Source organism: Gorilla gorilla, chromosome 4 (assembly GCF_029281585.2).
Source record: "Gorilla gorilla gorilla isolate KB3781 chromosome 4, NHGRI_mGorGor1-v2.1_pri, whole genome shotgun sequence".
NCBI classification, from domain to species: domain Eukaryota; kingdom Metazoa; phylum Chordata; class Mammalia; order Primates; family Hominidae; genus Gorilla; species Gorilla gorilla.
In genome coordinates, this window is record NC_073228.2 from 49,397,059 (window position 1) to 49,421,965 (window position 24,907).

Below are 24,907 nucleotides of genomic sequence, written 5' to 3' on the forward strand. Positions count from 1 at the left end.
CTGCAGCCTGGATGACAGACCGAGACCCTTCTCAAAAAAAAAAATATTACCCGTACTCTTTTTTGAGACGGAGTTTCACTCTTGTTGCCCAGGCTGGAGTGCAATGGCGCAATCTCGGCTCAGCGCAACCTCTGCCTCCTGGGTTCAAGCGATTCTCCTGCTTCAGCCTCCCCAGTAGCTGGGATTACAGGCATGCACCACCACGCCCGGCTAATTTTTTGTATTTTTAGTAGAGACAGGGTTTCTCCATGTTGGTCAGACTGGTCTCGACCTCTTGACCTCAGGTGATCCGCCCACCTTGGCCTCCCAAAGTGCTGGGATTACAGGCCTGAGCCACCGCACCCGGCCTGTACTCTTATTCTTTAATAATAAAATATTTCTGTGTTTCTTTGGTCATTTTACATAAACTTTTATTTATTTGTTTATTTTTATTTATTTATTTTTTTGAGACGGAGTCTCGCTCTGTTGCCCAGGCTGGAATGCAATGGTGCAATCTCAGCTCACTGCAAGCTCTGCCTCCCGGGTACACGCCATTCCCCTGCCTCAGCCTCCCAAGTAGCCGGGACTACAGGCGCCCGCCACCACGCCCAGCTAATTTTTTTTTTTGTATTTTCAGTAGAGACAGGGTTTCACTGTGTTAGCCAGGATGGTCTTGATCTCCTGACCTCGTGATCCACCCGTCTCGGCCTCCCAAAGTGCTGGGATTACAGGCGTGAGCCACCGTGCTCGGCCCATAAACTTTTATTTTTAAAATAATGTCATGATAAATAATATTGCTTAGGTGTCTTTAATATATTAGTAACATTTCTGTTTTATTGTATATCAACATTTATATTCAAATTAATGGGTGAAGAGTACTCCATTGGACTAGGTATATCGTAATTTAATCTCCTATTATTGGACAACTACATTGTTTCTAAAATTATACTATTACAAGCATTGTTACAGTGAACATTCCTATGACTAAACCTTTGCATACATCGTTTATCTCCCTAGGATATATTTCTAAAACTAGCATTGTTGACTGAAAGTGTAAACACGTGTTAAGGTGTTTGCTACATAATGCCATATTTCCTTTTTAGGAAACTAAGCTACTTTGGATTTCCACCAACACTGTATTCATGTACCCATTTTTCTCTTAACCTAACTTTATTGGTCTTTTTAATTCTTAACAGAGACCAGAACTTTGTAATTCAACATTCATCGTTGTGTAAATTAAACTTCTCCCATTCCTTTCAGAGGGAACCCCTTACCTGGAATCTGGAATCAGCCTCTTCTCTGATGACCCTGAATCTGATCCTTCTGAAGACAGAGCCCCAGAGTCAGCTCATGTTGGCAACATACCATCTTCAACCTCTGCATTGAAAGTTCCCCAATTGAAAGTTGCAGAATCTGCCCAGAGTCCAGCTGCTGCTCATACTACTAATACTGCTGGGTATCATGCAATGGAAGAAAGTGTGAGCAGGGAGAAGCCAGAATTGACAGCTTCAACAGAAAGGGTCAACAAAAGAATGTCCATGGTGGTGTCTGGCCTGACCCCAGAAGAATTTGTGAGTGTATCCATATGTATCTCCCTAATGACTAAGACTTAACAACATTCTGGAAAGAGTTTTATGTAGGTATTGTCAATTAATAACCTAGAGGAAGAAATCTAGGAAACAATCACAGTTCTGTGTAATTTAATTTCGATTACTAATTTCTGAAAATTTAGATCTAGATAAAGCTATAGTGTGGATTATTTTATGTATATTTACTTGAGAAAATAATTATTAAATATTAGTGGAAAAGCTATACTTTGGGTATGATATAGGACTTTCGAATTGGACTTTTCCTTTCTATCTGTAAAAGCAAGTAGGTATAGCTTTATTCCCCAGAAGGCATCTTTTTTTCCCCCTTGTCTCACATGGGTGAATTTACCAGCATATTTAACTAAATTCAGACTGGTTCCAAATGTACTGCTAGATAGTAGCATTTCTCTAGTGTTTGTTTTCATCCTGGCTTGTAAGACTGCCCTGCCACTTCTGCCCTGCAACATCCCTTGCTATTAGGATTTTGGCATCACCTTGGGTCCTTAATGCCAGAAATGGGAATTGCTTCATACTGTGGAAAAATACCCATTAAAATATTAAGACCAGTAAAACCTCGTTTCTGCTTGGGCTATTTGTGGATTTCAGACATCCTGAGAAGTTTACCACCCCTGTAATTAATTGTCATTGTCATCACTTCATAATAAAAATAATTGCATGGCCGGGCATGGTGGCTCAAGCCTGTAATCCCAGCACTTTGGGAGGCTGAGGTGGTCAGATCACCTGAGGTCAGGAGATCAAGACCAGCCTGACCAACATGAAGAAACCCCATCTTTACTAAAAATACACAATTAGCCGGGCATGGTGGCGCATGCCCATAATCCCAGCTACTCAGGAGGCTGAGGCAGGAGAATTGCTTGAACCCGGGAGGCGGAGGTTGCGGTGAGCTGAGATTGCACCATTGCACTCCGGCCTGGGCAACAAGAGCGAAACTCTGTCTCAATAATAAGAAGAAGAATTGCGTGAATATTTCTTTAAAACTATGATGAGATAACATACCAGATTATCAAATGGATTCGGTAGTGGGTGTGCCATTTATTGCACACTGAGAGATGACCAAGTCATTCTGAAATATCTTTCTTAATATATCCTTCCTAGGATTTTTCATCCTAACTTCTCCATAGGTAGTTACTTAGCATAACATCTCTGTGGCCAGATGTATCCCACTACTAAAAGGGCAAAGTAAACTGTGGCTGCCCTGGTAGATACAATGAGTAAGTGCATAGTGATGGCTATAAATGTTTTCATCTCATAATCCCATGTCCAGACCAGCAATTTGCTCTGACAGCTCTTACCTGTGTCTGTTTCAATGGCTCTTGATCACTTGCCTGCACATCCAGAATTCCTTATTTATTCATTGAAAATTAGCGTTCTTTATCCCTTTGTTTTGCAAGTTCAGCTTTTTAGAGATGGCTAAAATGGTCTAATCTTTCTTGGCAAAGGCAATTCTGAGCTGCAGATTAGACTACAAGTCGCTTGGGTACATGTTGTCTTTAAACAAGCGAAGAGGAAAACTTGGAGCTCTATTCAGACTTGGTGAAGTGTGGTAAATTTATGATGAAAGCTACTGACTGTATTACACATGATTAATTCTGAAGCCCATATTAAGATGATCTTTTCAGCAGTTCAGCATTGCTCTTCTAACTGAACAGTTTCAAGGCTGGGATTTCAGCAGTTAATCAGTTCAGAATTGCTAATGATCCTGGCGGAGGGTGGTAGCAAAAGGGGGAGGATGTCATTAGCTTCTCTAGCCTGCCTTTTTTCAGTGCCCTGTGGCAGTATGGAGTGAGGCAACATGAAAGAAAGATGGCCTGACCTTCATGGCAGTATTGTGCAACACGTAAATACTGGTGTGAGTGGCTGTGGCTATGGCTAGTAAATGATGGCCCTTGGTAAACAAAGTTATTTATCAGACAATAGCTACCAGCTAGGTCAACTGTGCCCATAATTGATCTGATTAATTTCTTTTGCTGCCTATTGATTTTTATTTGGTTGATAGATAATAGCTAGAGGACTCTAAATTTCTTTGGGGAAGAATATGAACCCCTTCTAAGCCTTCTTACGAGAGAATTGATCGCTTTTGCACTGACCTTTAGTAACATCCTGATTTCAGTGTTTTGTAACTATCAGAGGGTTGAGTCTTGGTTTTAAGCCGTGTATATCTGTAGCATAACTTTCTGTGTAGCCTAGTTACCTCTCAGCTTATAAAGTGTAGGCTGATAAATTTATAGTACAGTAGAGTGTCACTATGCAAAGAAACTATCTTAGGGAATCAAATGATATCTGCTATTAAAGCAAAATTAATATATATTTTTTCTTTTTCCTTTTTTTTTTTTTTTTTAAAGACATGAAATCTCACTGTATTGCCCAGGCTGGTCTTGGTCTCAGACTCTTGAGCTCAAGCAGTCCTCCCACCTCAGCTTCCCAAAGTGCTGGGATTATAGGCATGAGCTGCCGTGTCTGGCCCAGTATATATTTTTTTAAGTTTTAAGTTTTGTGGTACGTAGTAGGTTTATAATATTATTTTGAATCCTTAGTTGTAATTTTATGTCTGCTGATGTGTACATAATTTTTATTAAACTATTTATTTGAGACTTCAGGCATCTTTTTTTTTTTTTTTTTGAGACAGAGTCTCGCACTCTCGCCCAGGCTAGAGTACAGTGGCGCCATCTCGGCTTACTGCAAGCTCCGCCTCCTGGGTTCACACCATTCTCCTGCCTCAGCCTCCTGAGTAGCTGAGACTACAGGTGCCCGCCACCACGCCTGGCTAATTTTTTGTATTTTTAGTAGAGACAGGGTTTCACCATGTTAGCCAGGATGGTCTCGATCTCCTGACCTTGTGATCTGCCCGCCTCAGCCTCCCAAAGTGCTGAGATTACAGGCGTGAGCCACCGCGCCCAGCCGAGACTTCAGGTATCTTAGAATTTTTAAAATGTACCCTTTCTGAGAAAAACAGAGACTTAAAGCTAGGATAACTGGTATTCTTTTTTTTTTTTTTTTTTTTTTTTTTTACCTCCAGCCTGGGTGACAGAGCAAGACTCTGTCTAAAAAAAAAAAAAAAAATTCACTTTAAATAGTTCCAGGACATGTGTAGAATGTGCAGGATTGCTACGTGGGTAAACATATGCCATGGTGGGATAACTAGTATTCTGAGCTGTGTGCTAGAGGTAACTCATGATAATGGAATATTTGATTTAATTTCAGATGCTCGTGTACAAGTTTGCCAGAAAACACCACATCACTTTAACTAATCTAATTACTGAAGAGACTACTCATGTTGTTATGAAAACAGGTATACCAAGAACCTTTACAGAATACTTTGCATCTGCTACATAAAACCACATGAGGCGAGGCACGGTGGCGCATGCCTGTAATCGCAGCACTTTGGGAGGCCGAGGCGGGCAGATCACGAGATTAGGAGATCGAGACCATCCTGGCCAGCATGGTGAAACCCCGTCTCTACTAAAAAATAAAAAAATTAGCTGGGTGTGGCTGCGTGCGCCTGTAGTCCCAGCTACTTGTGAGGCTGAGGCAGGAGAATCACTTGAACCGGGGAGATGGAGGTTGCAGTGAGCCGAGATCATGCCACTGCATTCCAGCCTGGCGACAGAGCAAGACTCCGTCTCAAAAAAAAAAAACCGTGAAAAAATAAGAATATTTGTTGAGCATAGCATGGATGATAGTCTTCTAATAGTCAATCAATTACTTTATGAAAGACAAATAATAGTTTTGCTGCTTCCTTACCTCCTTTTGTTTTGGGTTAAGATTTGGAGTGTGGGCCAGGCACGGTGGCTCACACCTGTAATCTCAGCACTTTGGGAGGCCGAGGCGGGCGGATCACCTGAGGTCAGGAGTTCGAGACCAGCCTGGCCAACGTGTTGAAACCCCGTCTCTACTAAAAATATAAGAATTAGGTGGGCGTGGTGGCAGGCACCTGTAATCCTAGCTACTCAGGAGGCTGAGGCAGCAGAATCGCTTGAACCCAGGAGGTGGAGGTTGCAGTGACCCAAGATCGCACCATTGCACTCCAGCCTGGGAACAAGAGCGAGATTCTTGTCTCAAAAAAAAAAAAAAAGATTTGGAGGGTGGTGAGCTGAGATAGTCAACTATTAACTCCTATCTACCTGCTGGGACTACACTGGTGAGGTGGAGCCTAAGTCCTAAAACAACAAGTGAGGCAGCTGGACGCGGTGGCTCGCATCAGTAATCCCAGCACTTTGGGAGCCTGAGGCGGGCAGATCACAAGGTCAGGAGTTCGAGACCAGCCTGGCCAATATGGTAAAACCCAGTCTCTACTAAAAATACAAAAATTGACTGGGCGTGGTGGTGTGCACCTGTAATCCCAGCTACTTGGGAGGCTGACACAGAAGAATTGCTTGAACTCTGGAGGCTGAGGTTGCAGTCAGCCGAGATCCTGCCACTGCACTCCAGCCTGGCAACAGAGTGAGACTCTGTCTCAACAAAAACAAAAGAAAGAACAAGTGAGGCAAAACCTGGAGACCCCAGCTTCATGTAACACCTAGTTTAAGTATTGTTGAGAGTTTTTCAGGAAAAAAGTCTGATAACAGCTCGGAGATAGTCTTAACATATGAAAAAGCAAAAAAGGGAGGGGACAGATCATTTGTCCTATACCTTTCTCTTTTAAGGTTTTAATTATAACTTGTGTAATACAGGAGACCTCTGGGAGTTTTTAGTTGACTATAAACTAAATCTGAGTACACATTTCAGGGCTGCTAAAAATGCTTATTTGAAACTAGGCCGTATTAACACAAGCATAGGGTCTGGAGCAAGTGAAGTACAGATCCAGAGCCCCGCTGTATTCTCCAATGGAGTGACTGCCTGAAAGATGATGTCAGTTTTAAGCACCGTGCTTGGTTTTTAACATGGTCACTGACAAATTGGAGAGTGTTTATCCAGAGGTAGATGGTAAAGATGCAGAAAAGTAACTTGAAATACTGTCTTTTGAAGAAGAAATTAGAAGATTTAAGGAAATAAGACACTGTCTTCAAGTATCTGAAGAACCATTACCCGGAAGAGAACTGTTATCTGGAACAGGATTAAGACTCACTCATGGGGCTCCAGAAAGCAGACGAGTGCATGGAGGACGCAGAAGATGCAGATTGTGTGGCTCAACTCTAAAATCTTTCTAACAAAATTAGTTCTCTGGATGTGTTCCAGTTCACTTGATGATGATTCTTTTGTTTTTGTTTTTGTTTTTGTTTTTGAGGTGTAGTTTTTCACTCTTGTTGCCCAGGCTGCTGGAGTGCAATGGCACGATCTTGGCTTGCTGCAACCTCCCCCTCCCGGGTTCAAGCGATTCTCCTGCCTCAGCCTCCCGAGTAGCTGGGATTACAGGCATGCACCACCATACCTAATTTTGTATTTTTAGTAGAGACAGGGTTTTTCCATGTCAGTCAGGCTGGTCTTGGACTCCCGACCTCAGGCGATCCACCTACCTCGGCCTCCCAAAGTGCTGGGATTACAGGTGTGAGCCATCACACCTAGCCCATGATGATTCTTTTCACAGAGATACAGGCACTTGAGGAGAGGATCTAAACCCGTTGGACACATTGCCATTGAACTTCTAAGATCTTAGGTTTCCACTTACTCATGAAAATTATACCACAGGGTCAGAGGGTAGTGTTCATTGGAGCCAGGTGCCAGAACAAGTTATTACAAACTACTATTTTAGAGAAAAATGTCATTAAAGTTTAAGATACCTTAAGCTATAGGTTTCCATCAAAGCTAATGAAAGGTAAAAAGATGCCAAGCGTGGTGGCTCAGGCCTGTAATCCCAGCGCTTTGGGAGGCCAAGGCGGGCAGATCACGAGGTCAGGAGATTGAGACCATCCTGGCTAACACGGTGAAACCCCATCTCTAGTAAAAATACAAAAAATTAGCCGGGCATGGTGGCGGGCATCTGTAGTCCCAGCTACTCAGGAGGCTGAGGCAGGAGAATGGCATGAACCTAGGAGGCGGAGCTTGCCGTGAGCTGAGATCCAGCCACTGCACTCCAGCCTGGGTGACAGAGCAAGACTGCATCTCAAAAAAAAAAAAAAAAAAAAATGCAAATCAAATCTAAAGTAGTTCAGTCTTTAAACTCAAAGCCAATACATTTGCTTTGAACTACAAATGAACTGAAGTTTTTAAGTGTAATACATGTTACTAAATCGGCTTTTGTAGCAGTTAAACAAAAAACTTCAAAAATTGTAAGGATTCTGTGAGGGAGCATGGCTGCTGCTGCTGCTGCTTGCAGATAGCCTGCTGTGTTTAGGATTTAGTTAAATACATTTCTCCTGTTTAAAACTAAATGGTCTTTCCTTAGTTTGCTTAGTTCTTCAGAAGGGCCTTTGAAACACTGGGAAATAAACAAGTGATTCTTTAGCTACTGCTTTCTGAAATACTTATATAAAAGCTCTGCACTGTATTCTCCCATCCCTCTCAGGGGTATATTAGAGGGTTAGGACTCCCCAGGTAGACATTCTAGGGGTGAAAATTTGTCATTACATTGACATTTCAGATTTAGGTTTTCAACAATACTGTTTTCTTCTTTCACATATTGCCATCTAGTAATATAGATGTTCTCCGTCCACATTAATCAAAACTATTGACATGGATAATTCCTAATTCCTTGAACACTATAATGGAGATCTATAGCTAGCCTTGGCGTCTAGAAGATGGGTGTTGAGAAGAGGGAGTGGACAGATATTTCCTCTGGTCTTAACTTCATATCAGCCTCCCCTAGACTTCCAAATATCCATACCTGCTGGTTATAATTAGTGGTGGTTTCAGCCTCTGATTCTGTCACCAGGGGTTTTAGAATCATAAATCCAGATTGATCTTGGGAGTGTAAAAAACTGAGGCTCTTTAGCTTCTTAGGACAGCACTTCCTGATTTTGTTTTCAACTTCTAATCCTTTGAGTGTTTTTCATTCTGCAGATGCTGAGTTTGTGTGTGAACGGACACTGAAATATTTTCTAGGAATTGCGGGAGGAAAATGGGTAGTTAGCTATTTCTGTAAGTATAATACTATTTCTCCCCTCCTCCCTTTAACACCTCAGAATTGCATTTTTACACCTAACATTTAACACCTAAGGTTTTTGCTGATGCTGAGTCTGAGTTACCAAAAGGTCTTTAATTGTAATACTAAACTACCTTTATCTTTAATATCACTTTGTTCAGATAAGCTGGTGATGTTGGGAAAATGGGTCTCTTTTATAACTAATAGGACCTAATCTGCTCCTAGCAATGTTAGCATATGAGCTAGGGATTTATTTAATAGTCGGCAGGAATCCATGTGCAGCAGGCAAACTTATAATGTTTAAATTAAACATCAACTGTGTCTCCAGAAGGAAACTGCTGCTACAAGCCTTATTAAAGGGCTGTGGCTTTAGAGGGAAGGACCTCTCCTCTGTCATTCTTCCTGTGCTCTTTTGTGAATCGCTGACCTCTCTATCTCCGTGAAAAGAGCACGTTCTTCTGCTGTATGTAACCTGTGTTTTCTATGATGTCTTTAGGGGTGACCCAGTCTATTAAAGAAGGAAAAATGCTGAATGAGGTAAGTACTTGATGTTACAAACTAACCAGAGATATTCATTCAGTCATATAGTTAAAAATGTATTTGCTTCCTTCCATCAATGCACCACTTTCCTTAACAATGCACAAATTTTCCATGATAATGAGGATCATCAAGAATTATGCAGGCCCGCACGGTGGCTCATACCTATAATCCCAGCGCTTTGGGAGGCTGAGGCGCTTGGATCACCTGATGTCGGGAGTTCAAGACCAGCCTGACCAACATGGAGAAACCCCGTTTCTACTAAAAATACAAAATTAGCCGGGCTTGGTGGCACATGCCTGTAATTCCAGCTACTCAGGAGGCTGAGGCAGGAGAATCACTTGAACCTGGGAGGCAGGGGTTGCAGTGAGCTGAGATCGCGTCATTGCACTCTAACCTGGGCAACAAGAGCAAAACTCCATCAAAAGAAAAAAAAAATCGGGTGCAGTGGCTCATGCCTGTAATCCTAACACTGTGGGAGGCAAAGACAGGCAGATTGCCTGAGCTCAGGAGTTCGAGATCAGCCTGGGCAACAGGGTGAAACCCTGTCTCTACTAAAATACAAAAAATTACTCGGCGTGGTGGCATGCGCCTTTAGTTCCAGCTACCCAGGAGGCTGAGGCAGAAGAATCTCTTGAACCCGGGAGGTGGAGGTTGCAATGAGCCAAGATTGTGCCACTGCACTCCAACCTGGCAACAGAGCGAGAATCCGTCTTAAAAAAAAAAAAAATTTACAGCGCAAACCAGGATATCCTCTGTTCTCATTTGTTCTAGATTTCAAAAGAAACAGTCCTTTCTTTGGGGAAAAGAGAAAGGAAAAGGAGTTTATAAAAGGAAAGAAAAGATTCATAAGAACAAGAAGTGGGCCCACTTGCATATACCTTTGTAGAAAACTGTTCACTGTTGTTGAAGAAAAGCTCTTCATATTAATATGCAGTCCAGATGCAGTGGCTCACACTTATAATCTCAGCCCTTTGGGAGGCTGAGACAGGAAGATTACTTGAGGCCAGTAGTTTGAAACCAGCCTGGGCAACATAGTGAGACTCTGTCTCCACAAAATTTTTTTTTAATTAGCCGGGCATGGCAGTGTGCTTCTGTAGTCTTAGCTACTGAGGAAGCTAAGCCAGAAGAATCACTTGAGCCCAGGAGTTCAAGGCTGCAGTGAGCTATGATCATACCATTGCACTCTTGCACTTGCACAGAGCAAGACCCTGTCTCTTAAAAAAAAAAAAGTGTGTGTGTGCATATGCATATATATATATATATACATGCAAATGTATCTGTTTATAATTCAGATTGCTTCAAAAAGATGTTGCACTTTATGATACTGAGAACAGTGAGAAGTAAATAAGATAGAGTGTAGGAGGAGGAATAATTTTAGAACAGCCATCTGAGAACTTCTGTGACAACAGATCAGGCAAAATAGAATGTGAAAGTAATTTTATAGGCCAGGCGTGGTGGCTCATGCCTGTAATCCCAGCACTTTGAGTGGCCAAGGCAGGTGGATCACTTGAGGTCAGGAGTTCGAGACCAGCGTGGTCAACATGGTGAAACCTTGTCTCTACTAAAAACACAAAAAAATTAGTCGAGCGTGGTGGCATGTGCCTGTAATCCTAGCTGCTGGGGAGGCTGAGGCAGGAGAATCACTTGAACCCGGGAGGCGGAGGTTGCAGTGAGCCTAGATTGCGCCACTGCACTCCAGCCTGTGAGACAGAATGAGACCCTGTCTTAAAAAAAAAAAAAAAAAAAAGTAATTTTATAAACTATTGTGCACAATTCGATGTATTCATAATTAATTAAATGATTATTTTTGTTGGTTTTAACTTTTATTCAGTGGCTATTTATTGGGAGCCTACTGTGTTCTGGGCACTAGGAATGCAACAGTAAATAAGACTAACCAAGTCCCTGGTAGGATTCAGGTTCTGTCGAGGGGAGATACATAATAAAGATGAATTTAAGATAACAATAAATGCTATGGAGAAATATACAGAACAGTGGAATAGTATTAGCTGTCAAAGGTTGTTGATTACTTTCGTTTAAGGAGGCCAGGGAAAGCCTTTCTGAAAAAATTGAGCTGAGACCTAAATAACAAGAAATAATTGTCCTCGAAAAATGGAGGGAATGCATCTTATAGGCAGAGGAATAGCAAACATAAAGGTCTTGAGGTAATAATGAGTGTGGTTTTTTGATTTCTGTATTTTGGTTTTTTTGAGATGGTGTCTCCCTCTATCCCCCAGGCTGGAGTGCAGTGGCACAATCTTGGCTCACTGCAAACTCTGTCTCCTGGGTTCAAGCAATTCTCCTGCCTTGGCCTCCTGAGTAGCTGGTATTACAGGCACGCGTGCTACCACACCCGACTAGTTTTTATTTTTAGTAGAGATGGGGTTTTACCACGTTGGTCAGGCTGGTCTCAAACTCCTGAACTCAAGTGATCCACCCACCTCAACCTCCCAAAGTGCTGGGATTACAGGTGTGAGCCACCGTGCCCGGCCAGAGCTTGGCTTGGTTTATTTTTTAAAAGATAGGCCAATGTTGGTCGTGTGTGGTGGCTCATGCCTATAATCCCAGCACTTTGGGAAGCCAAGGCAGGCAAATCACTTGAGGTCAGGAGTTCGAGACCAGCCTGGCCAACATGGTGAAACCCCATCTCTACTAAAAATACAAAAAACTAGCATGGTGTGGTGGTGTGTGCCTGTAATCCCAGTGCCTGTAATCCCAGCTACTCCGGAGGCTGAGGCAGGAGAATCACTTGAACCGAAAGGTAGGAGTTACAGTGAGCCGAGATCGCATCACTGCACTCCAGCCTGAACGACAGAGCAAGACTCCCATCTCAAGAAATAATAATGATAAAAGGTTTGGGCACAATGGCTCACACCTGTAATTCCAGCACTCTGGGAGGCCGAGGCAGGCAGATCCCCTGAGGTCAGGAGTTTTGAGACCAGCCTGGCCAACATGGCAAAACCCCATCTCTACTAAAAAATGCAAAAATTAGCTGGGCACGGCTGGGTGTGGTGGCTCATGCCTGTAATCCCAGCACTTTGGGAGGCCAAGGCGGACAGATCACTGAGGTAGAAACCCTGTCTCTACTAAAAATACAAAAATTTGCCCAGCGTGGTGGCACGTGCCTCTAATCCCAGCTACACGGGAGGCTGAGACAAGAGAATCACTTCAACCCGGGAGGTGGAGGTTGTGGTGAGCTGACATCGCACCATTGCACTCCAGCCTGGGCAACAAGAGTGAAACTCCATCTCAAAAACAAAAAAAAAAATTAGCTGGGAATGGTGGCATGTGCCTGTAATCACAGCTACTTGGGAGGCTGGGGCAGGAGAATCACTTGAACCCAGGAGGCGGAGATTGCAGTGAGCTGAGATTGCGCCACTGCACTCCAGGCTGGGCGAAAGAGCAAGACTCCGTCTCAAAAATAATAATAATAATAATAATAATAATAATAATAATAATAATAATAGGCCAGTGTAGCTGGAGTAATTTGCAAATTATGTGTGGAGGCAGAGATTACACAAGGAATGGGAGAAGGTCATAGATGAGGGCCAGATCACATAGTGTTTGGTGGTAAGGAATTCAGATTTTATCCTTGTGGTAATTGGTGGTGTGGAGATGGTTAAAAACAAGGTTGGTTTGGGATGGGTTTGAAGAGAGGACTTGCTAATGGATTAAATTTGGAGGATAAGGTAAAGAGAAATTGAAGGAGTGACACTTGGGTTTTGGCTTGAACAATAGATCTTGTTAGTAATATTAAATTAGATGAAGAAGGCATGGTAGGGAATATGGGGGAGTGGGAAAGGCAGGAAGCAGGAATGGAACCAGGAACTCTGTTTTAGATGTGAGAATTTGTTGTTGTTGTTGTTGTTGTTGTGACAGCATCTCGTTCTGTTGCCCAGGCTAGAGTGCATGGAGTGCGGTAGCACGATCTCAGCTCACTCCAACCTCCGCCTCCCGGTTCAAGTGATTTTCCTGCCTCAGCCTCCCGAGTAGCTGGGATTACAGGCACCTGCCACAATGCCTGGCTAATACTTGTATTTTTAGTAGAGATGGGGTTTTACCATGTTGGCCAGGCTGGTCTTAAACTCCTGACCTCAGGTAATCCACCCACCTCGGCCTCCCAAAGTGCTGGGATTGCAGGTGTGAGCCACTGTGCCCGGCCAGATGCATAAATTTTGAGATGTATACTAGACTTCTGGATAGAGAAGTTAAGTAGGCAATTGGACACATTGTATGAAGCTCAGGGGTACAAGGAGGACTATGAACATGGGAGTCTTCTGACAAATTTATCACTAGACTCCTCATTCAAGTAACTAGGAAATGTCAGATATTCTTCCCCTAGTAATAGCCAGTGGTTATACTCTTGCCTTTAGTTTTCTTCACAATACTCTTGGCAACACATAAGGCCTTCCCTACAACCTGAGTTTCAGTCAGAATTGTTTCTGAGCGTTCTTCCTCAAATTTCTCCCCAGTCTCATTATTCTTTATTCTCATGTCCGTGACCAGTCATAATAGTAATTATGAAAAACCTCTAACTTTCTTTAGTGCATTGAATGTATATTTTATCATTTTGGTTGTGTTAACTGTAAATCTCTCAGTGGAAATCTGAAAAGCCTTTATTTCCTTAGATGATAATATACAATTGATTTAGGAGATAGGGAATTTTTCAGTTACCTTCATAACAGCACAGTATTAGCAGTCTAATCTAAATGCTAAGTGAATGTTTTGAGAGGAGATAGATGTTGAAAATTAAAATACATTAAGTCCCAGTGAGGTGAAAAGCCGATTGTTAATTTCTGCACACAAAAGATTTGCTTCAGTGAATTGATTTCAACAGCTGAGATCCTAGTCATTTCACCTGGTCTACCAAAAAGAATGATTTTACTTGCTTTTGGTCAAATCTCTGCCCAGCAATTCTTTTTCTTTCTTTCTTTTTTTTGTTTTATGTGTGTGTGTGTCTGTTTTTTTTTTAGCAGAGTCTCACTTTGTCACCCAGGCGGGAGTGTGGTGGTATGATCACAGTTCACTGCAGCCTCCAACTCCTGGGCTCAAGTGATCCTCCAGCTTCAGCTTTTCAAGAAATTGGGACTGCAGGCACATGCAACTATGCCTGGCTGAGGTTTTATATATCTTTTTTCTAGAGAAGGGGTCTCACTGTGTTGCCCAGCTGGGTCTCCAGCTCCTGGTCTCAAGCTGTCCTCCTGCCTCAGCCTCCCAAAGTGCCAAAGTGCTAGGGTTATAGGTGTGAGCCATTGGTGCCCAGCTACTGCCTGCCTGGCAATTCTGAATGCCTTAAATTTTTTTTTTTTTTTTTTTTGAGACAGAGTTTCACTCTGTCACCCAGGCTGGAGTGCAGTGGCATGATCTTGGCTCACTGCAACCTCTGCCTCCTGGATTCCAGCAATTCTCATGCCTCAGCTTCCCGAGTAGCTGGGACTACAGGTGCATGCCACCACGCCCAGCTAATTTTTGGTTTTTTTGTTTGTTTGTTTGTTTTGAGACGGAGTCTCGCTCAGTCGCCCAGGCTGGAGTGCAGTGGCGTGATCTCCGCTCACTGCAAGCTCCGCCTCCCGGGTTCACGCCATTCTCCTGCCTCAGCCTCCCGAGTAGCTGGGACTACAGGCGCCTGCCACTACGCCCGGCTAATTTTTTTGTATTTTAAGTAGAGACGGGGTTTCACCATGTTAGCCAGGATGATCTCGATCTCCTGACCTCGTGATCCGCCTGTCTCGGCCTCCCAAAGTCCTGGGGTTACAGGCGTGAGCCACCACGCCCGGCCTAATTTTTTTTTTTTTAATTTTATTTTTAATTTTTTGAGATGCGAGATGGAGTCTCGCTCTGTTACCCAGGCTGGAGTGCAGTGGCACCATCTCAGCTCACTGCAACCTCCACCTCCTGCATTCAAAAGATTCTCCTGCCTCAGCCTCCCAAGTAGCTGGGATTACAGGCGCCTGCCACCACGCCCAACTAATTTTTTGTATTTTTAGTAGAGATGAGGTTTCACCATGTTGGTCAGACTGGTGTCGAACTCCTGACCTCAAGTGATCTGCCTGCCTCAGTCTCCCAAAGTGCTAGGGTTACAGGGGTGAGCCACTGCGCCCGGCCTGAATGCCTTAAATATGACGTGTCTGCTCCACTTCCATTGAAGGAAGCTTCTCTTTCTCTGATCCTGATGGGTTGTGTTTGGTTTCTTTCAGCATGATTTTGAAGTCAGAGGAGATGTGGTCAATGGAAGAAACCACCAAGGTCCAAAGCGAGCAAGAGAATCCCAGGACAGAAAGGTAAAGCTCCCTCCTTCAAGCTGACAAAAATCTCACCCCACCACTCTGTATTCCACTCCCCTTTGCAGAGATGGGCCGCTTCATCTTGTAAGACTTATTACATACATACACAATGCTAGATACTTTCACACAGGTTCTTTTTTCACTCTTCCATCCCAACCACATAAATATTGTCTCTACTTTATGAATGATAAAACTAAGAGATTTAGAGAGGCTGTGTAATTTGGATTCCCGTCTGGGGTTCAGATCTCAGCTGATAAGTGGAAGAGCTGGGACTTTAAGCAGATGAGAATCTAAAGACTTTGCTCTTTTCACTTCACTGGGGTGTCTTTCTCTCTCTCTCTCTTGCTCTCTCTCTCTTTTTTTTTTCCCAAGACGGAGTCTCACTCCGTTGCCCAGGCCAGAGTGCAGTGGTGTGATCTCAGCTTGCTGAAAACTCATCTTGCCCAGGCTGGTCTTGAACCCCTGACCTTGTGATCCACCCGCCTTGGCCTCCCCAAGTGCTGGGATAGGCGTGAGCCACCGTGCCCAGCCAATAATAGCTAAAATTTATATAATGTTCACTGGGCCAGGCACAGCGGCTCGTTCCTGTTATCCCAGCACTTTGGGAAGCTGAGGCAGGCAGATGGCTTGAGCCAAGGAGTTCGATACCAGCCTGGGCAACATGGCAAAACACCATCTCTACCAAAAAAAATATACAAAAATTAGCCAGGCGTGGTGGCATGTACTTGTAGTTCCAGCTACTCGGAAGGCTGAGCTGAGAGTATCTCTTGAGCCCAAGAGGGGGGGGACTGCAGTGAACGGAGATTGCGCCACTGCACTCCAGCCTGGACGACAGACAGAAGATCTCAAAAAAAAAAAAAAAAAAAAAAAAGACCACTTTATGCCGGGACTGCTCTAAAGGCCCAACCATGTTTTAACTAATTAACAATTTTATGACAACTCTATGAGCTATGTACTGTAATTATGCCTATATTACAGATGTGAAAATTGAGGCTCAGAGAGGTTGAATAAGTTGCTCAAAGTCACACAGGTAATAAGTGATGGAACTAGAAGTTGAACTCAGGAAGTCTAGCTCCAAGTCTAAATTCTTTGTTAATTTATTTTTCGGGCCAGAGTCTTACTCTGTCACCCAGGCTGGAGTGCAGTGCCACTATCTCTGCTCACTGCAACCTTCACCTCCCAAGTTCAAACCTTGTTCAATTCTTGTGCCTTGGCCTCCCAAGTGGCTAGGATTACAGGCATGTGCCACAACAACTAGCTAATTTTTTGTCTGATTCTGTTGGCCAGTCTGGAGTGCAGTGGCGCAGTCTCAGCTCACTGCAGCCTCCAGCTCCCAGGTTCAAGTGATTCTCGTGCCTTAGCCTCCCAAATAGCTGGGATTACAGGCACATGCCACCACACCGAGATAGTTTTTTGTATTTTTAGTAGAAACAAGGTTTCAACATGTTGGCCAGGCTGGTCTCAAATTCCAGACCTCAGATCATCTGCCCGCCTCAGGCTCCCAAAGTGCTGGGATTACAGGCATGAGCCACTGCACCCGGCCTTAATTTTTATATTTTTATTAGAGATGGGGTTTTGCCATGTTGGCCAGGCTGGCCTTGATCTCCTGGCCTCCAGTGATCCACCCGCCTCGGCTTCCCAAAGTGCTGGGATTACAAGCATGAGCCACTGCACCCGGCCTCCAATTCTAAACTCTTAACAACAATACTATAGTTTCTTGAAAAGTTGTTGAAGGCTTCACGGAGGGAAAAAAAATGGAACATTCTAACAACTTTGCAGATGAGACCCAAGAAGACTCAGTGACTTTCTCCTGATCATATTGTAGCAGATGACTTAGCCAGAACTCTGACTTCCTCACGGGGAGAACTCTGCAAGATTTCACACTTACCTGTCAGGCCTGAGCTGGCTGCTTTCTCAGCTCCCTAAGTGCTATGTTCCCAGTCTGCTTTTCTTCCTTTTTCAAGTGTGCACTACCAGGCATTTCAGAACATCCCAGGCTGGTTGCGGTGGCTCACACCTGTGATCCCAGCACTTTGGGAGCCCAAGGCAGGTGGATCACCTGAGGTCAGGAGTTCGAGACCAGCCTGGCCAACATGGTGAAACCCCATCTCTACTAAAAATACAAAAGTTAACTGGGCGTGGTGGTAGGCACCTGTAATCCCAGCTCGGGATTACTCGGGAGGCTGAGGCTAGAGAATTGGTTGAACCCGGGAGGTGGAGGTTGCAGTGAGCCAAGATTGCGCCACTGCACTCTAGCCTGGGGACAAGAGGGAGACTTCATCTCAAAAAAAAAAAAAAAATCCCAGCTGGGCACAGCGGCTGACTTCTGTAATCCCAGCACTTTAGGAGGCCAAGGCAGGAGGATCACTTGAGCCCAGGAGTTCAAGACTAGCCTGGGCAACATAGTAAGACCCTGTCTCTACAAAAAAATTTAAAAATTAATTGGGTGTTGTAGCGCACTCTTGTATTCCCAGCTACTCAGGAGGCTGAGGTGAGAAGAATGCTTTAGTCTGGGAGGTCGAGGCTGCAGTGAGCCATGATGGTGCTACTGCACTCCAGCCTGGCCAACATTGTGAGACCTTGTCTCAAAACAAAACAAAACATCCTTCTACTGAGCACTTTCTGTCCCTTTATAGAAACTTAAGAGGGAACCAGTAGAGGTAATTTCCTAAGGAAAACTGCTTTGGGACATGATCACAAATGAAGCCTGGAGTTTTGAACTGTTGAGGTCAGCCTGTTTTTACCTTCTGAGTCTATCAAGTAATTGTTCCAGATGCCAAGAAAAGCTGCTGGCCTTATTTCTGCTTCTGCCTTTACCACAGGGGAGCGCCATGTGAGCCAGTCCTCTGTTTTTCCTCCACTGTATGCTAGGCAGTATTAGCACCAGATTCTTCCCCTCTTTAAAAAGAAATTCTAGGCCGGGCGCGGTGGCTCACGCCTGTAATCCCAGCACTTTGGGAGGCCGAGGCGGGCGGATCACGAGGTCAGGAGATCGAGACCATCCTGGCTAACACGGTGAAACCCCGTCTCTACTAAAAATACAAAAAATTAGCCGGGCGTGGTAGTGGGCGCCTGTAGTCCCAGCTACTCGGGAGGCTGAGGCAGGAGAATGGCGTGAACCCGGGAGGTGGAGCTTGCAGTGAGCTGAGATCGCGCCACTGCACTCCAGCCTGGGCGACAAAGCAAGACTCCGTCTCAAAAAAAAAAAAAAAAAAAAGAAATTCTAGTGCTTTGGATTTTTTCCTGCATGCAGAATAGCAATAATGGAAAGTATGTGGTCAAAGTAATGACATTCTGAAAATACTAAATGTCACCGTAGTATTTTTCTCTGGAAGAGAAATGTATATGTAGAGGTGAAACTTCAAATTTCTTTTTTTTTTTTTTTTTAAGACGAAGTTTCGCTCTTCTTGCCCAGGCTGGAGTACAATGGCGCGATCTTGGCTCACCGCAATCTCTGCCTCCAGGGTTCAAGTGATTCTCCTGCCTCAGCCTCCTAAGTAGCTAGGATTATAGGCATGTGCCACCACGCCCAGCTGATTTTGTATTTTTAGTAGAGATGGGGTTTCTCCATGTTGGTCACACTGGTCTTGAACTCCCGACTTCAAGTGATCCACCCACCTTGGCCTCCCAAAGTGCTAGGATTACAGGCCACCACGCCTGGCCTGAAACTTCAAATTTCTTTTTTTTTTTGAGACAGAGTCTCGCTATGTCACCCAGGCTGGAGTGCAGTGGCGCCGTCTCGGCTCACTAGCAGCTCCACTCCACCTCCTGGGTTCACACCATTCTCCTGCCTCAGCCTCCCAAGTAGCTGGGCCTACAGGTGCCCGCCACCATGCCCAGCTAATTTTTTGTATTTTTAGTAGAGACGGGTTTTCACCGTGTTAGACGGGATGGTCTCCATCTCTTGACCTCGTGATCCGCCTGTCTCAGCCTCCCAAAGTGCTGGGATTACAGGCGTGAGCCACTACACCAAGCCCGAAACTTCAAATTTCTTATCTCATAACTAGGCATCCTCATCACTGAGTGTTAGCCTGGATATAAACATTCCTAATCTTTTGTACTTTTCATGTCAGCATTTGGCTCCAGTTGGCTGCCTGGGGAGAACTTGTAGCATTATGAGCATGCAGGTCCTATCAACAGGTTGGGGGTGCGGTTTATTCATACAGGTAGTGAGAGTGGCACAGATGGATGCTGTCCCTTAAAACAAACAGACTTGTCTTTGGGAGCCTGAGGCGGGTGGATCATGAGGTCAGGAGTTCAAGACCAGCCTGGCCAACATAGTGAAACCCCGTTTCTACTAAAAATACAAAAAATTAGCCAGGTGTGGTGGTGTGCACCTGTAATCCCAGCTACTAGGGAGGCTGAGGCAGGAGAATCACTTGAACCCAGGAGGTGGAGGTTGCAGTGAGCCGAGATGGCACCATTGCACTCCAGCCCAGGCGACAGTGCAAGACTGCGTCTCAAAAAAAAAAAAAAAACACAGACTTGTCCTGCTGCCCTTTCTTTTCACTGTGGCGGTAAAGTAAGAGTGTGTGTGTGTGTGTGTGTGTGTGTGTTTCCATCCGTCTGTCTGTCAAGGGGGAGGGTGACCACTTTCTAAAAGGCCATCCGTGTATTTTTAGCTTCCTGATTTTTTTCTCTATCGCAGTCTCTTTGAAGCCAGGTGAATTTTAGGCCTTGGCAATTTTCTTTTTATTGCAATGGGAAGGTCAAGACACTGAGAGTCACCCAAAACATATCCATCCAAATGATACAATTTTAGGGTTTATTTTTAAGTGATACCCAAGTTATTTGCTAAGAACCTATGCCAGTGTGTTTATGAGAATTTGCACTGTCCCACACTGTTGCCACCAGCCACACGGGACTGTTTAAATTTAAATTTTACAAATTAGCCAGTCGTGGTGGTGTGCACTTGTAGTCCCAGCTACTTAGGAGGCTGAGGTGAGAGGATTGCTTGAGCCCAGAAGTTCAATACTGCAGCAAGCTATGATCGTGCCACTGTACTCCAGCCTGAGTGACAGAATGAGACCTCATCTCTTCAAAAAAAAAAGAAAAAAATTAAAATATGAAGTTTAGTTCTTCATTCACCCTAACCACATCTCCAGTGCTCAATAACTATATGTGACTCATGGCTACCTTATTAGCATAGATATAGAACATTGTGACTATCACAGAAAGTTGTTTTGAACAGTGTTGCCAAGCCCTGTAAGTGGAAGAGGCAGTGCAGTGTGATCTGTGTCTTCAGGAAACCGGGTAGTCAGACTAGTTCAATGAGGAGAGGCAGAACCTGGTTTCACTTCTAGATTAAAAACTGCTTAGGTGGCCTAAAGATACAATGGCCATTCTCAGAGTAGTGAGAAGGAAGGAACAGATGTTTAGGGGGCTAGAAGAAAGTCAGAGAGGGCCGGGTGCAGTGGCTTATGCCTGTAATCCCAGCACTTTGGAAGGCCAAGACAGGCAGATCACGAGGTCAGGAGTTCAAGACCAGCCTGACCAACATGGTGAAACCCTGTCTCTACTAAAAATACAAAAATTAGCCGGGCGTGGTGGTGCGCGCCTGTAATCCCAGCTACTCAGGAGGCTAAGGCAGGAGAATCACTTGAACCCTGGAGGCAGAGGTTGCAGTGAGCCCAGATCGCACCACTACGCTCCAGCCTAGGTGACAGAGAGAGACTCCGTCTCAAAAAAAAAAAAGTCAGAGGAGACAAGGAGCATGTACACCTAAAATCAACATAGACCCCTCTGTTGATGGGGTCATGGTGAGTACTTGAGGTACCAAGTCTGGATAAACATCAAACTTCAGCCAATAACTTTGAGTTTCTAGCCATCCAAGCCTCTTATTAAACATACGGAAGGACCTTTTTTCCCTTGCATCTAACAAGTTAAAGCACCTGCAGAGATCATTAGGGAGGAGCCTTGGCCTGATTGGTGACAAAAGTGAGATGCTCAGTCCTTGAATGACAAAGAATGCCTGTAGAGTGCAGGTCAACTACATATGCACTTCAAAAAGATCTTCTGAAATCCTATAGTGTTCTGGACATTGGACTGCTTGTCCCTGGGAAGTAGCAGCAGAAATCATCAGGTGGTGAACAGAAGAAAAAGAAAAGCTCTTCCTTTTTGAAAGTCTGTTTTTTGAATAAAAGCCAATATTCTTTTATAACTAGATTTTCCTTCTCTCCATTCCCCTGTCCCTCTCTCTTCCTCTCTTCTTCCAGATCTTCAGGGGGCTAGAAATCTGTTGCTATGGGCCCTTCACCAACATGCCCACAGGTAAGAGCCTGGGAGAACCCCAGAGTTCCAGCACCAGCCTTTGTCTTACATAGTGGAGTATTATAAGCAAGATCCCACGATGGGGGTCCCTCAGATTGCTGAGATGTTCTAGAGGCTATTCTATTTCTCTACCACTCTCCAAACAAAACAGCACCTAAATGTTATCCTATGGCAAAAAAAAGCTATACCTTGTCCCCCTTCTCAAGAGCATGAAGGTGGTGAATAGTTAGGATTCAGTATGTTATGTGTTCAGATTGCGTTGAGCTGCTGTTAGTGCCAACATGTTAGTGAGAAAATACCTTTGGATAGGTAAAAATCAAGGAGGAGTTCTCCTCTTCCTAAACCATCTTAATTTACTTACGTAGAAGAAAGCACAGCAGCTGGCCCACCATGGACGGGCCCAGAGCAGGGGAAGATTCTCGGTGAACATTTCTTTTTTTTTGAGGTCGAGTCTCTGTTGCCCAGGCTAGAGTGCAATGGCGCGATCTCGGCTCACTGCAACCTCCACCTCCCAGGTTCAAGTGATTCTCCTGCCTCAGCCTCCCAAATAGCTGAGACTACAGGCGTGTGCCACCACGCCTGACTAATTTTTTGTATTTTTTTTTTAGTAGAGACGGGGTTTCACCGTGTTAGCCAATATGGTCCCGATCTCTTGACCTCGTGATCCACCCGCCTCAGCCTCCCAAAGTGCTAGGATTACAGGCATGAGCCACTGTGCCCAGCCCTCTCCGTGAACATTTTCTAATTAAACTTGACACTTAATACAATGTTATGCTTAGGACTGCTATAAAGCTTACCTCTGGAGTTGCACAGCACAAAGGCCTTGGTGTGTGTATAAATTTGGTTTGTTCTTTTCACAGCAAAAGCTACCAACCTTTGCCTCCTGTGCCTGCTTCTGCCCAGGGACTTAGGTCCTCTTACACCTTAGAGAAAGGCCTTAGCATCTGGTCACAGGCAGATGAGTGACAGCAAGAAAACCTGGCTGCAATGTAATTTTGTTTCCATCCTCTTTATTAGTTATCAATTGGATTTTTATGAAATTTCCAAGTTCCACTCAAGGATTTCTCAGTGTTTTTTTACTTTGGTATAGTGGAAACCAGGGTTGCCAGAAAGTATTATTTTGGGGGTGAGTTAGTCAACCTTCGTTCAGTCAGACAGACAGGAGCACCTCAGCAATTCCCAGAAACAGGCTGATGGGAAAGAGCAACATACATGAATGTCTTGAAGAACACAACCAACAGAGCCCATTGGGCAGTTCTGATTTTCCAGGTACACAGCATCTCCACAGTCTCTTCTGATTTTTATTCCCCTGAGTATATGGATTCCAGCTCAGCATGTAGCCTTTCCCTGCTGAGTCTCTAACCAGGATAACATGTATTTTTTTGACTGGATGAATTATCTTCCCATCTCTTGACATTTACAGTAATTACCACCAAGTATGGTATTTTCAGTGGCCGTGATTATCAGTTACCAACACAGAATTAGGATGAAGGGAGGAAGGGAGGGAAGGAAGGTGGGTGTTTTTTCACACAGTGTCTTAGCCAGCAATTTAGCAAATTAATGGAAATTAGATCTTTGATTTTTTTTTCTTTCAAGCATTTTATTTGAGAGACTATCAAACCTTATACCAAGTGGCCTTATGGAGACTGATAACCAGAGTACATGGCATATCAGTGGCAAATTGACTTAAAATCCATACCCCTACTATTTTAAGACCATTGTCCTTTGGAGCAGAGAGACACTCTCCCATTGAGAGGTCTTGCTATAAGCCTTCATCCGGAGAGTGTAGGGTAGAGGGCCTGGGTTAAGTATGCAGATTACTGCAGTGATTTTACATCTAAATGTCCATTTTAGATCAACTGGAATGGATGGTACAGCTGTGTGGTGCTTCTGTGGTGAAGGAGCTTTCATCATTCACCCTTGGCACAGTAAGTATTGGGTGCCCTGTCAGAGAGGGAGGACACAATATTCTCTCCTGTGAGCAAGACTGGCACCTGTCAGTCCCTATGGATGCCCCTACTGTAGCCTCAGAAGTCTTCTCTGCCCACATACCTGTGCCAAAAGACTCCATCTGTAAGGGATGGGTAAGGATTTGAGAACTGCACATATTAAATATACTGAGGGAAGACTCTTTCCCTCTAACTCTTTTTCCCATATGTCCCTCCCCCTCCTCTCTGTGACTGCCCCAGCATACTGTGTTTCAACAAATCATCAAGAAATGATGGGCTGGAGGCTGGGCATGGTGGCTCATGTCTGTAATCCCAGCACTTTGGGAGGCCGAGGCAGGTGGATCACTTGTCAGGAGTTTGAGACCAGCCTGGCCAACATGGTGAAACCCCATCTCTACTAAAAAAAAAAAACAAAAAGTAGCCAGGCCTGGTGGAGCATGCCTGTAATGCCAGCTATTTGGGAAGTTGAGGTGTGAGCATCGCTTGAACCTGGGAGGCAGAGGTTGCAGTGAGCCAAGATTGCACCACTGCACTCCAGACTGAGTGACAGAGTGAGACTTTGTCTATAAAAAAAAAGAGAGAGAGAGAGAGAGAAAAGCTAGGTGCGGTGGCTCACGCCTATAATCCCAGCACTTTGGGAGGCTGAGGTGGGCAGATCACGAGGTCAAGAGATCAAGACCATCCTGGCCAACCAACATGGCGAAACCCCGTCTCTACTAAAAATACAAAAATTAGCTGGGCGTAGGGGCGCACGCCTGTAGTCCCAGCTACTTGAGGGGCTGGGGCAGGAGAATCGCTTGAACCCCGGAGGCGGAGGTTGCAGTGAGCCAAGATCGCGCCACTGCACTCCAGCCTGGGCGACAGAGCGAGACTCTCTCTCAAAAAAGAGAGAGAGAGAAATGATGGGCTGGGCCAGTGCCCCACCCCTGTAATCACAACACTGGGAGGCCAAGGTGGGAGAATCGCTTGAGCCTGGGAGCTGAAGACCAGCCTGGGCAATACAGTAGGACCTCATGTCTACAAAAAAATTATTAAAAATTAGCCAAGGCTGGGTGCGGTGGCTCATGCCTATAATCCCGGGGGTGAAGTTGAGCCCAGGAGTTTGAGACCAGCCTGGGCAACATGGCAAAACCCTGTCTCTACCAAAAATACAAAAAAATTAGCCAGGGGTGGTGGTACGCGTCTGTAGTTCCAGCTACTTGGGAGGCTGAGGTGGAAGGATTGCTTGAGCCCAGGAGGCAGAGGTGGCAGTGAGCTGAG

General features: G+C 44.6%; 1 protein-coding gene across 50 annotated transcripts in view; it reads left to right on the forward strand.

The window, feature by feature from the left end:
• Positions 1-24,907, forward strand: part of BRCA1 (BRCA1 DNA repair associated) — an 81,441-nt gene that overhangs the window by 52,993 nt on the left and 3,541 nt on the right. For all 50 annotated transcript variants that reach the window (XM_055388030.2, XM_031011552.3, XM_031011555.3 and 47 more), the window contains 7 exons: positions 1,240-1,550; positions 4,791-4,878; positions 8,526-8,603; positions 9,104-9,144; positions 15,342-15,425; positions 21,644-21,698; positions 23,553-23,626. In XM_055388030.2, coding sequence (XP_055244005.2) covers positions 1,240-1,550; positions 4,791-4,878; positions 8,526-8,603; positions 9,104-9,144; positions 15,342-15,425; positions 21,644-21,698; positions 23,553-23,626 — 731 coding nt within the window. The remainder of the gene's footprint in view (positions 1-1,239; positions 1,551-4,790; positions 4,879-8,525; positions 8,604-9,103; positions 9,145-15,341; positions 15,426-21,643; positions 21,699-23,552; positions 23,627-24,907) is intronic.